At 38.1% G+C, this 14,064-nt stretch overlaps 1 protein-coding gene across 7 annotated transcripts in view; it reads right to left on the bottom strand.

Moving 5' to 3' along the window:
* Positions 1 to 14,064, bottom strand: part of FAM135B (family with sequence similarity 135 member B) — a 265,525-nt gene that overhangs the window by 53,882 nt on the left and 197,579 nt on the right. For all 7 annotated transcript variants that reach the window (XM_054059779.1, XM_054059780.1, XM_054059782.1 and 4 more), the window contains one exon: positions 9,687 to 9,813. In XM_054059779.1, coding sequence (XP_053915754.1) covers positions 9,687 to 9,813 — 127 coding nt within the window. The remainder of the gene's footprint in view (positions 1 to 9,686; positions 9,814 to 14,064) is intronic.

The following is a 14,064-nucleotide window of genomic DNA, read 5'->3' as shown; positions in this document are numbered from 1 at the left end:
GCTCATCGCAGGGGAGTTGGACTACATGACCTTTAAAGGTTCTTTCCACCTCAAACCATTTTATGATTCTATGAACTTGAGATGTAGGAAAAACTATAGGAACAGGCTGTTGTATTTATCTGTCTTGCTAGAAACCACAGGCTACAGATCAATGATACTGCAGCTACTTCACACTTCCTGATGCATCCAGCTATCCTGGGATAATACTGTGACTGCGTGCACAGAAAGGATCAATGCACCACTCCCTACTGAAATACTAAACTACAAATCTGGGAACAGCAGAGGTTAACACAATTGTAAAACCAGACTGACTGGAAACTTGATTTTTCAAGGTTTATGCCAGTCAAAGAAGAAGCGTAAGCATACTGACTGTGTCTAGCTTACTCTAGATAAATCTTTAGACCTAGATTCTTACCTGAATACTCATATGTCTAACTGCCTGAGTACTCACACCTTTCTCGGTTTTGCAAAGAGCTTCCTTGAAGCATTACCCAATTCTGCCCAGAGATTTTTTTTTTCCACTCATCAAAACACTCCAGTACAGACTCTGAACATGTGATTAAGTCAAATCATCTTTAGGAGAAGCTATTCTTATATTGAAGAGCTTCTAAAATTACTCTTAACTTGCCATGAAGCTTCAAAAAGTGCTTTATCTCTATTTGCTAAACTTTTGCCTGATGTTATTTACTTCTGATTGACAATACTTTTGAGAATCATAGTACAGTGACACATCTTTATTCTCTTAACCCATTTTTTTCTGTTTGTAAGACTGCTGAAACTTGTCTGATCCTCAGAGAATTCATGACATCATTGGAGCAGGGGCAGTCATTTGTGGACAAGGTGATGTCTCAGGGACTGCAATTTTAAGTGTTCCTCTCAAGCACTGAACCAAAATTTATAATTCATATTAGCTGTGAGACTAATTCTTGGTTCATTGTGACTTGAGTGATGGCTTTGAGCAGAGATATGGGCCTTTGCTGTCACCTGAAGATTCGTTTCCACAAAACAAGACAAAGTGTTTGGAAAAAGAGGGAATCTCCTTTCTCATTCTCCAGTTCTGAGCTGCCATTTGGCACACTTGCCAATAACAAAGAATTAGCTTCCAGACGATAGATCTTGACTGTATTGTTGTTGGCATCTATGCTTGTGTTGAAAAGACTGCCAGCTTGGAAGCTATGGAAGTTGATTAGGTCTCCTCTCAAGAACTCTATCATCATCACTCATTGAGAATTATTGTAGTGTTCTTTAGGGTATATGAACATAATTTTTCAATAAAGTACTGCTGGGAAAAATATACTGAGAGGAAAGAAAAACTGAATCATAGAGCACTTTGTCAAAAGGTAGAGAACAACCAAGTCCACTTTCCAAAGTGAAGAGTAGAAAGGCTATTTCTTCTGCTTCTACACTCCATTTCAGGAAACAAAGAAAAAAGGATTGTTCCCAAGGTCCCTGTTAAAAATTTCCTCAAAAGCCAGTGCTGAAATCTGTAAAAAGGGATAACTTTACTTGAAAGAATGTCAAGTGAATGACTTTTCAGACCCAAAATGAGAAATTATAGTTATGAGCACCAAATAGGTTCTTCAGTATATAATGCCCAATACAAAAAAATCCCACAAGACTATGCCTTTAGCTCTTTTTATTTATCAAATTAAGAAATTCAACTATGATCACTGTCAAAATATTTCCCTTTTGACTTGACACACAGCTGCATACAACACTGCCAATACTCAAAGCAATTCTGTATATCATTTTCTGAAAGGCTTTTGATGAACTTTGTCAGTTTTGTTTCATGTCTTCTATAGACAAAAAATGAGTTCCTTTGAGCACTGACTTGACCTTTGGGATCTGTTCGCTCTAAGTCTAAGTCAATAATTTCAGTTGCAGTCATGGATTCCTTCAGTTCCACAAGGAACTTGGTGTGAGTCCACTGTTCTCTCTTGGACACCAACATTTTACGGCCTCAAGCTCCGCCAGGGGAGGTTCAGGTTGGACATCAGAAAAAAAAAATCACAGAAAGGGTCATTGGGAGCTGGAACAGGCTGCCCAGGGAGGTGGTGGAGTCGCCATCCCTGGAGGTATTTAAAAGACAGGCGGATGAGATGCTCAGGGGCATGGGTTAGTGGTTGATGGGAATGGTTGGACTTGATGATCCTGGAGGTCTTTTCTAACCTGGTGTTTCTGTGATTCTGTGAATTTCTGACTAGGGTACTTGTCATGCCACCACTCATATTGAGTGAAGTGATCAAGTTGAGCTTTGTCTCACTGTGACAGGTTAGAACATGTTCTATAACCACCTCTTTGTCTCTCCCATCCCATTCCTGATTCCCGAGGTATAGGGTTAGTCTTCAGGTTTTTTGTGTCAGACTTTATATAACTGAAATAGTAACCGTGAAGGAGAATTGACTTCTCCACAATCAGTCTGCTTTTTACTGCTCTACTCACAACAACTCTAAATTAGCCATAATAAACTTCTTTTCAGTTATAGAAGTCTAGATGTGATTGGCTTTTTTTTGCACTGGTATACAGACAAGCAGTGAGATTTCAAGAGAGATTGAAGCAGTCTGATTATTTACAATGCATAAGCATTACAGAAAATATAAAAAATAAAGTTATGAAAAGTAAAATTTCCTATGCTAATTTTATTTATTTTCAAGAGGAACCAATTATCAGCCCAACATCCGCAATTCCTGAAGATTTTCTCCAGAAAGAGACTACATCACTATCCAGTCTGGAGTCTTGCATGAATCTCCAGATGATTTCATGACATTTTCATTGAACACCCACAATGAAAAGATTGCAGACCTCTTTCAACGTGTCTTTTTAGGTCTAGTACGAAGTTAATCTCACTTTTGAACTTTGTCATAATGCAGATCATTGCCGTGCTGTACTCTGCATATGCCAGATCAAAAATTAAGTGCCACAGAAAAGAAATATGTCAATGATTAAAGAAACCAGTTACCATCACATTATTAGTTACTACGTTTTCTGCTACAACTAGGAAATCATTTAGTTCTTTCTAAAGATCAGCCATTTATCTTCAGGCAACAAATGATTAAAGACTTCATCAGTAATTATCACAAATTGTGCCCTGAACACACTATTTAAAGATACTTGTCAGTATACCTTATGAAGAGCGGTATATCAGGTCTCTTACTATTGCAGAACAATTATGCTCTGGACATCTGTTGGAGTACCAGTCACAACTAATCACAATTTGCATAAGTAAGACACTGAAAGAATCATGTTCCTTTAAAACAACCCATTACAAACACAAGCCAACACATGAAGGATATGTTTTCCATACCACACTCACACCAAAGCAGAGAAGTCTGAGACAATAAATAAAGCTGTTTCCATGTAAAAATAACAATTCCAGATGAAATTCTCATGCAAACTACATTTCTGCTGTCTGGAATGCTTATATGCAGTAAAAGTACTTCTCAGTACTTACCAGTAAAAGCTTGGGTTTTTTAATAACTGTTTTTTAAAAGATAGGGTACAGTGGCTATCTTACATACTCTAGTTCTAAATGAGTAAATTCAGAATATTAATTGGCCCTTAAGTTTGTAAATAATCAATTTTCGTTTGCTGCACATCTCCCTTGGCACAGAGTCAAGAAAAAGAAAAAAAAAAAATAAAAGAGACTTGGCAACCTCACAGCCTTCGAGGAACACCAGGTCCCTTATTTTCTAGAAGCACACAGAGAACCTCTCCTGATTTCAAAGGGAGAAGAAAAGAAAAAACACATATTACCCTTCTTTTAAAAGGAAACGACAAAGTTTTAATCTTTTGCAAAGTTTTAGTTGTTTTGCAAAGCTAACACTTTTTTTGTTGTTGTTGTTGCCTTGCCTCTCCTTACCCTGCCTTGCCTTCACTTTGCTCACCCATAGCCCTGTCCCTCAGCCTTCCCCTTCCCTCCTGGGATTTCAGGGCATGCTACAATTCCTACAATGGGAATCCTACATGGGCTGCTCTCTGCTGCACAACCTTCTTTTATCAAGAGGTGAAAAATGATGTATTGTGGTCAAAGAGTTATAACTGTGCAGAATAAAAGAAGATCAAACCACAGACAACTCCTATGTGAAATAAAAACATGAGTTTGTATAGTATTTTCATGTTAAGTTGAAAAGACTAGATTTTTCATATGTTCTTGAGAAGATTAATGTATAAGCAAACTGTTTGTGGAAAAGAAGTCTAGTCTTCAATGTAATTTTCTTTGAATGACACTCTTAGTTCTTGCAGTATGCCAGGCATAAACTTTATTTCCTTTGGGATAGCTACATCAATGCTAGATTATAGAAGAACAATTCTTATCAAACTTCAGTGATTTATTAATGGGAAGCCATATGATTAATCAATCTGATTACTTAGAAGTCGATTTATCTGCAGTGCAACTGCTACACAAATGAAAAAAACATTACTGTGAGTACAGTTTATTAATAACTCTCGGTATGTCATTTACTCAACTTGATTATAACACAGCAGGCATGTGATGCACAATATTACAAAGACATTAAAAAAGCCTGACAACAGTGGATACAGGAGAGGTGTATGGTACAGGGTAAGGCATAAAACTGCTGAACTGTAAGTGACCATTGAATTTTCAATTCTGTAAGGAACATTCTATTTTGGTGTAGATATAGTGTCTGCAGATATTTTTTCAGTGTCCAGTGCTTATAGCTGCTAAAATCACTTGAAAACATGAGTCACCTGCTTGAAAGCACTGTCACCTCCAGATGCAGACTTTGCAACATCCAAAACAAGCCCTTCAACTTCCTCAAAGAAATTTAGCAGATGCAAAGGGAAATTCTGATGCTCGTGAGGGAAATCAGTCACTCACAGCTCATGAGTCTTGTTCATCCCACCACACCTCCCAAGTCTGCATTCGATATGATCCTATTTTGAATATGTTTTTAATCTACAATGATATATATTCCCTGTGAATATACGTTATGGTCTGAAGAGAGCTTGAGAAGGTGTTAGCACATTTTCTTACTCAGTAGATTGTTCTCTACCAGTTTTTTGACCACAAATGCATCTTCCTCCATTTTTATCTGACAACAAAAAAAGTCTTATTTCAAGAAATATCTTTATTGTCTTAATTGTGCTTGAAAGGAAAAGTGTAATATAGACAGATAGAAAATATTAGAGAGGGAGGGAAAGAGGAGTGGAGAAAGGGAAAATCCCTGTTTAATGGGTATACAACTGGGAAGAGAGTAGTAGTCAAAAAAAAAAAATCACCAAGATTTAAATAGGATTAATTATTATAACTACTCTGCTAAACCGGGAGATGAGGAAACTGCCAGTGGTGTCCAGAAGTAACTAGGGAAAATGAACATGTACAGCCCAAAGCTGCTGGCATTTAATTAGTCTCTGCACTGAGGAGTCAGAAGTGCAGAACAAGGAGCCTTTGGTATCTATCATTAAACAGTGACACCTAAGCAGTCCAGTTCAGAAGATTAGTTCAGGAAATGGCAAGAGGAGCAGATGGTTGTTATGGACTGTCTTTAGAAATGAAAGCAATCACTTGCATTTTCAGTAAGAAAAAAGCAAATCAGCCACATAAACTAGATGAGAACTTTCACAGTCGTTCTATGGGCCTAAAAAGAAAATTAGCTCTTTGGTGTGATCATGTTTTACGAGGACGAAAGAAGTAAAATGGGATGTATAAAAAAGAGATGATATGTCAAAATAAAAGTCCTCTACTTTGTATTCAAGAGATGTGTGGAACACATGACTTAGTAGCATTAACATCAGATTCCAGGACAATTTTGGCTTTCCTGAGGACTTACCACTACTGTAAATGCAGCCACTATCCTACTAAAGGTATGTGCTCAAATCTTGTCTGAACCAGAGGCCTTGACTTTGGCTGGCAGCCAGGAGCCCACCATGCCACTCTAGCACTCACTCAACCTCCTTAAGAGGACAGAAAAAGAAAAATACAACAAAAAGTTCATGGGTTAAGTTAAGGACGGGGAGGCCATTTGCCAATGACCATCATGGCCAATACAGACTATGCTTGGGGGTATTAATTTACTTTATTACCAGTTAAAGAAAGTAGAATGAGAAATAAGAATAATCTAAAACCATCTTCCTTCAGGGCACAGCCATCTGCTCCAGAATGGGGTTCTCCATAAGCTGTAGTGGGACAACTTATGTCACCACGGTCTTCATTACAAGCTGAGACGACTTTCTGCTCTGGCATCTGCAGCACCCCCTCTCTTCCACTTCCCTGAGTTTTGTGTCTCCATAGTTATTTCTCTCACATTTTCTCACTCTCTCACAGTATTTCTTTACCCTTTCTTAAATATCATAGAATCATTGAATTGTTTGAGTTGGAAGGGACCTTAAAGATCATCTAATTCCATGCCCCTGCCATGGGCAGGGACACCTCCCACTAAAACAGGCTGCTCAAGGCCCTATCCAATCTGGCCTTGAACACCTCCAGGGATGGAGCAGCCACAACCTCCCTGGGCAACCTGTGCCAGTGTCTCACTACTCTCATGGTGAAGAAATTCTTCCTAATGTCCAGTCTAAATCTGCCCTTCTCCAGTTTATACCCATTACCCCGGTCCTATCCCCATAAGCCTTTATGAATAGCCCCTCTCCAGCTTTTCTGGAGGCCCCCTTCATGTACTGGAAGGTGGCCATGCGGTTTCCTCAGAGCCTTCGCTTCTCCAGGCTGAAAACTCCAATTCTCTCGGTTTCTCCTCATATGGGAGGTGTTCCCGTTCCAACAGCTCCATATCCTTCTTACTTTGAGGATTCCAGAGCCGGACACAGTACTCCAGATGAGGTCTCACAGGAGAGGAATAGAAGGGCAGAATCCCTTCCCTCAACCTGCTGGCTGCATTTCTTTTGATGCAGCCCAGGATACAATTGACCTTCTGGGCTGTAAGCATGCATTCCTAGCTCATGTCAAGCTTCTCATCAACAAGCACTCCGAAGTCTTCCTCTGCAGGGCTGCTCTCAATCACATCATTCCCCATCCTGTATTGGAAGCACGGGTTGCCCCAACCCAGGTGTAGGATCTTGCACTCAGTCTTGTTGAATCTCATGAGATCCACACAGACCCACTTCTCCAGTCTGTCCAGGTCCCCCTGGATGACATCCCATCCCTTCAATGTGGCAACTGCACCGCTCAGCTTGGTGTTATCACATATGTTACCACAGAGGTGCTACGAAAGTCACTGATGAGCTCAGCCTTGGCCAGTGGTTAATACGTCTTTGAGGTGGCTGAAACTGGCTCTGCCTGGCATGGAGGCATCTTCTGGTGTCTTCTCACAGCAGCTACCTCTGCTCCCATCCCCCTCAGCTACCAAAGCCTTGACATATAGACCAAATACACCATGTTAGTACCCCATCTACTAAGTACACTAACAATTTTGATGACAAAGTTTACTTTTGTGAGTTACTCTGCTTGATGATTTTGTAGCATTTATGCTAAACCTATGAAAATTTATAAATTGCAGAGTTAGTATGTGTCTCAGACCCAATGAGCCACTAATTTGCTGGGGTTTTAAGCTATTCATCTTCTAGACTTGAGGAATGGGGTTCAATAAGAATGACTTACAGTTCTTACCCATGACAAAATTCTGCTCAAGTGGAAGTATTCTGGATAATAATCTGGTTGTAACTGTGAGGGGCAAAGCTCTTTCTGCTTTACTAACTTATATAAGGAAATAAGGAAAGTCTCAATTGTCTGCAGTCTTACAGACAACTGAATTATCAGATTTATTTTCCTAGAAAAGACATTAGACAGAAGATGCTTGCTTAGGAGGTGCATCTTAAGAGCTTAAGCCTGGAGACTTCTCAGATCAAGAAAAACACATAAATGTACATGAAAAGTGGAAGAAAAGATCCAAATTCAGCTTTCCAGAGATGGAAACAAACAAACAAAAAGATAAAACAGGACAGATTAACATTTACTGTTTCACAGCACTTTATGAAGGAACTAACCAAGGACCAAAGTCTCTCAAAAATTCATTTTTCCAGTGGGGCTTTATCTGCCTTGGAAGGCAAGATGTATTAGTTGCTTGCAAATAAACAACAGCAATTAAATGTGGTATATCTTGAGTTAAGGTATTCAACAGTCATGAATTTGGACATGCAATAGGCAAGGTCCAACCAACCAAAAACCTATATTAAGTCAGTAGAGAGGTCTGGTGCCTGCAAAATTCCCCAAACCTGGACATGTCTACAGGCCAGCTGAAGTTACATTTAATAAAAACATTCTAAGAACCTGGAAAGGAACCTACAAATTTGTAATGGGAATTAAACTTGACCCAGTGCAAAGCATTCTAGCACTGTAAGAAATAATAATACTCCTCTTCCTCAATGCATTATGGCTTCATACAAACTCCTACTTAAACTAGCAGGCAGTCAGAAGGCTCTCACTTGGAGTTAGGCTTACACCCACAGCAGTTTATTTTCTAGCTCTTTTTTTTTTTGTTTGTTTGTTTTATGTTAAACTAAGAGAAACAGTTTCTGCTTATTATCATACATCATGGATAGCATTTGCAAAAAGCCATCAAAGTCTATTAAATTAAGATACTCAGATCAAGAACGGATGTCATGATTTATAGAGGTTTCTGAAGCTAAGCAATGCACATCTGATCATGTGGAGGCGCAGTATTCAGCATAATCTTTATGATTGTTTGGTATGTGACATTCTGATGACCTGCAGGGTAGCAGAATATTAAAGCCAGATCATGATAGAGTGCTTTTATTTTGGTCATCTGCTAGGATAGTAACTATGCTGTCAAAAAAATGCCTATAATCAAAGAATATTAGTCAATACAGATAGGTAGAAAATAGAGTTTGCAGCTAAGGAAAACAATTGGGAATGAAAGAAGATTTCCTAATCACAACAGACTAGGATTTTTCCATAACAGTAAAAGAAAAAGTGGGAGTGGAAAATTGTCCTTTCCAGTTATCTTCTTACAATAGAGATTTGTCCAGAGGATAATGAAAAGTAGGAACCATTCTCCAAAGAAGCCTCTCTCTTGTATGATGTATACAGATTAGTCTACAAAGACAAACACCTGAATCAGTTATTTAAATTAATATGATATGACTGTCTACCAGAGAGGCAGAGGTTGAGGTCAGTTTGTTTGCCAAAAGCTTACAATGACCCAATGGTTCGTATAGCAGCCTCAGGCCAAACATTCTCTCAGCCTGAGTTAATTCCCTGGTAGTTCTTCTGCACCAGCCGCTCTAGGCTAGCATATTTTTAATATTTATACAGAACAGCTTTGACAGGAAAGTAAAAGGTCAAGGGAAGCTGAGGGCAGCATGTTAATCAGACCCCTTGAAGCAGGATTTCCTAACAAGTTAATGATTTCAGTATTCTCGGTTGAGTTTCTAGATCTGAAGAAACATTTCTGACAGCACTTCAAAGCAGCCACTTAATAAAAAGTGGTAACACATCTCCCCCAATTAATCATTATTTTCTGAACAAACAACTTCGTACTAAAAATTGCACAACAAGGTCTCCTCTTCAGCTGTAGTAAGTAATAAGATTAAAGGCATATACTAACTGTGGCACCTGCCGTGAGTAAAGCAATGTGAGTAACACACTGTGTTACACACTCCTTTACTGTGTAAAGGAGGACACATTCTTTGCAGATAACGTGGACACTATGTGACCAAAAAAGAAGTAAAATATCATTGTTCATCCTCCTTACCTCTGAAGAAGTAGGTTTGCAGTAGCCAGCTCCAAACACTAGATTTTCTAATGACATACTGGACTGGTCTGGTCCCACTTCCAGATTGCCTTTACCAAGCCATGAACCTTTCCCTGGTCGAGTAAAACTGAGAAAAAGAAGGAAAATAGAGAAGAAAAATAATCAGAGCATTATTGTTAGAGAAAAGTCATTGTTGTCCTAGTGCTATCTCCTTCCTTTGAAAAGGTTTGTGGCTTTGTTTTTGGTGGTGGTGATTTTTGGTTTTATTTATTTCAAGCTGACTCTGTAAGTCGATGTTTCCCTTTCAAAATGAACGTTGCCCAGCATGCACTAGCTCCAATGGTGCCAAATGTAGTTTGCTTTCTTGGCATTCAGTTCAGTGGCTTAAGTGTTATTTTTCACTCAGTCCTTTCTCTGCTGTCTTATAGATCTCCTTCCAGCATAACATCTCAAAAATACAAACTTTCCATCTATCTACATGGATAATACTCTCATCTACCTTCTCATCATTATTAATGCAACGTCTTTCTTTCTGGCTTTAACAATGTCATCCTCTTCTTTGAATTGTACATGATCTCTCTTCAATATCAATATTCTTTATAGCTCATCCCAATCTTCTGTTACTGATGGGAATTTTAGTTCCTACTTCTCCCTGTCCCAGGACATGAGCTTCCACCACCAAAATGACAATACTTCAACCCCAAAACTACATTTCCTTTTGCTAGGTGCAGTCCATTCATTTGGGATATGTTTTTCTATACACATGTGCAACATGAATTCACTGTAATTCCAATTCTTCCTCGAAGAATTAAAGTTCTTTTAGTGCTGAGGCCATTATCTCTCAGCGCTGACTATTATGGTCATAGTGTTTCCCTCTGTCCATAACTATATGTCTCCTATCTTATAGCGTGAACCCATCAAGAGTAGAACATCTGTTTTGAAGCTCAGCATCAAGCTCACCAGAATCCTGAAGCATAGCTAGGGCTCTGACTCTGGATTAATCTGAGCAAATATCTGCATCCCAGTTAATAATGTGGGGTGTCTTTATGTTTACTGGAGAGTAATAGGCATTTCCAGGTTATAAGTCATCTGTTTCTGAAGAAGTGACATGAAATAGGTCAGATGAATTTCCCCCTCAAAGTCCTTATTTCTTGTTGTGGCCTATAAAGACAGGCTAGGGTGACTGCCTCATAAGCAACTGAAATTAGGTGAGATAAACCCCACTGTTAGCCCCTGTGGTAACATGTGCTTACATAAACCATGTCAAGATTTCAAGAGAGATATCAGGCAACTTGTGGTGAAAACAATAATTCATCTCATGGAGTCTAAAAGGTGATGCAAACAACCATAATTGTTCTTACAAAGCACGTAGGCAAAGGTGGAATTGAAATAATGAACTGCTGAGAAAGAACACATTTACTGTTCACAGTCACTGCAGAGGTAAAGCCACTGAGTTTGTGCTACAGTTTTCAGACTGGGATCACAATGTACATCAAGGATGCCCATCTTGCCACCTCAAATTACATCATATCCAGAAGACCTTGTCTCCATGAAAGAACAAAAGCTTCCAAGATGAGGAACACAAGAAACATCTTAAACCCATAATGTGCCAGAACTAAAAGCCCCAGTCATTCTCCCAAAACTTTCCAATCTGAGGCTATTCCTCTATGTAAATGTGTATCACCCGGCTACATCTGTCCAGATTAGCAATAATTCATGGATATCTCCACCAGATTCCGTTTTTAAGGACAGATAAGAGTCCTGGCTGCTGTATAGAAGTGCAATAAAAGAAAGGATGCTCATGCTAAGGGTGCAAGACAAAAGAGAGGTACAGCAATACTTTTATCATTCAAATAACAGGTGAGATTCTGATGTGCAAGGAAACTCAGTAATGTGTGCAACAGAAAAAGAATCTCAAACAAAATTAGGAACTGTAATTAAGCAGGTTTCAGGTTAATTACAAATACCTAACTTGCATCTGGGTCATAACTGCTGTTTGTTACATATCCCTTAGCATTCATATATTGAAAAAAAGAACATCTCTAAGGGGAAGGATGGTGTAGAAGACCTTAGTATATATCTGGCATTGCTTATAAATGTGACTCAATTTATGTGATCCAAGAAATTTCCAGTTGGTTGCTTCTAAGCAGCATGAAGTCTTTCCATGTATTTCCTAGATACAACATTTAAGATAAAAATAAATAAATAAACTAAAGCAATTTTGAACCACCACGGGATAAACACTGCTCCGAATAATTTCAGCTGTTATTGGATAATGTTGTCTGTCCTAGTATGCTGGAAAAGCTCAAGAAACAGAAATAAAAAATGATTGCTCTGGTATCAGAGACAGCAGCTTAAATAAATGTTGCGTGCATGCATAAAACTCATCATTTGAATATTAGCAAAGCTTTCAAAGGTTTTAAGGGGGAGAAAAGTACTTTTTAATGCCTTTTTTATTTATTTATCTTTCGCTTTTACAGCAGAGAATGGGTTTTAATCTGTTGGTTTTATGGAAATTGATTTCACACAGCACTGTAAAACAAAAACCTTTTTTGGGAAACCTGCCAAAATGTCGTCTGTCTGGTGAGGGAAAGTTTAACTGGAAGGCTTATTAACTGTTGATGTTTTCTAATGCTTTCAAAAGTATGTAATACATAAAGACGACTTTTATTAGCAGTAACAGGTTAATGTGTTAAATCTCTTCTATTTATTTTTGCCAATTATTCCTGCAGCCATGGTCATTTATATGAATCTTGAATCTTGGTTATATGCATGCCCATTTGGACTATCAATTTAATAGCTGTGATTTAATATTAACATTTAGATCCTTATCCTTATGTCGACCTTAGCTTTTATTTGGAGTCAGGATAAAAAAGGTCAAAAGAGGTAATGGGTGCGTGTCTAAGAGAATGAACATGTGTGTGGAATTATTAATAATTTTGGTGAAAAAAATATTTTTGCTTTTATTTTGAGCTGTTCTTTTGATGAGCTTATCCATGAAATGTCTTTATCCTCCAGAGAAGTCTGGTAGTTCTTATGGTAGCCATTTATGGAATCATACTATAGTAAACTGCCTTAAAAAGTCTAGTTTTTTTTCTGCACCATAGACTGCAAGATACCAGCAATCAAAATTTAAGAACTTTCTGAGTCAGAGGTTATATTCAGGCAATTATTTCCAGCAGTCATGGTTATCTTCTATGAATTTGTGTCCAGGCTTTTCTGATTTATACTTTTGGCCTCTGTAACATCTTTTGGAAGGAATTGCACATTGTAGTATGTGCTGTACTTTCTGTTTGTTTTGAACCTGCTGTTGGAAAATTGAATGTGGTATCTCTTAGTCCTTGTATAGTGCAAAGTGTTAAATAATCATTCCCTGGTTTTTGTCTTCTGTGGATAATTCCCTAACACATAAACGGGATGACAATTCCTTAGCAGAAGAAATAGATTGGCCTTGATAACCATTAATTCAGGTGTGTTATTGAAGTAATTGAGAATAAATGCTTTAGGCCAGTTTAATAAAGCATAGTGTATTACATTAAACTGCCCCAAAATGAAATAACTGTTTTAAATTTTTCATTCACTTTTTTTTTAAAGAGAAGATATTTTGGGGTTTTCAGTAAGCAAAACCTAGTTTTTTTCCCAAGCCAGATTCAGAACTCAATCTATTAGGTTTTCTGCAGCATTAAAATTTGAGCAGAAATTATCTTACACTATATGAAACTGTCAAACTGTAAAAAAACCAACCAAACGAAAAGCACATGCTCCTTACATTTCTAATTACAAGAAATTATAATGTTGTGACAGAACCAGGAGTGGAAGTTCAGGAAAGGAACTTGCATCCCATTTAAATCAGATCTCATGGAAAAATCTCTTTCCTTAAGCACATTATACATAAAATATTGCTGATTAAAAAAACTGAAGAGTATAGGTAAGTCCCATAAAAATAACACATCTCAGAAACCAACCCTCACATCTTCTCGTGACAGCACTGTTTGCATTTCACCAGGAACTTCCTTCTACCTCCCACAGATCTGGAAATATGTAATCCACAACACAGATTTTCCTTAGTATAGCTTTTGGTAAATTACTACTGGCTTGTGGCCATAGGACACATAGAGGTTCTGTTATTTATTTTTGAGAATAATATGTGAATATTTACAGATTGTGCTCCTCTAGACATTCTGTCTCACACAAGGAGTTTCAGTAAGGTTATAATCAGTGATTTTAAAATATTCTGAGCTTCTTGGGTAAAACTGATAAGATTTATTAAAATAAAATTTGCAATGGAAACAGATATCTTCCCCAGAGAGAGCTGGGACAAGGAGGGGGAATCTGCTTTGAAATCTCTAGTGATTTTCATTGCTGAGAAATGCTGGTT

The sequence above is a fragment of the Cuculus canorus genome, chromosome 2 (genome assembly GCF_017976375.1).
Source record: "Cuculus canorus isolate bCucCan1 chromosome 2, bCucCan1.pri, whole genome shotgun sequence".
NCBI lineage: Eukaryota > Metazoa > Chordata > Aves > Cuculiformes > Cuculidae > Cuculus > Cuculus canorus.
The sequence above is the reverse complement of the archived record's forward strand: the minus strand, read 5'-3'. Positions and strand labels throughout refer to the sequence as shown.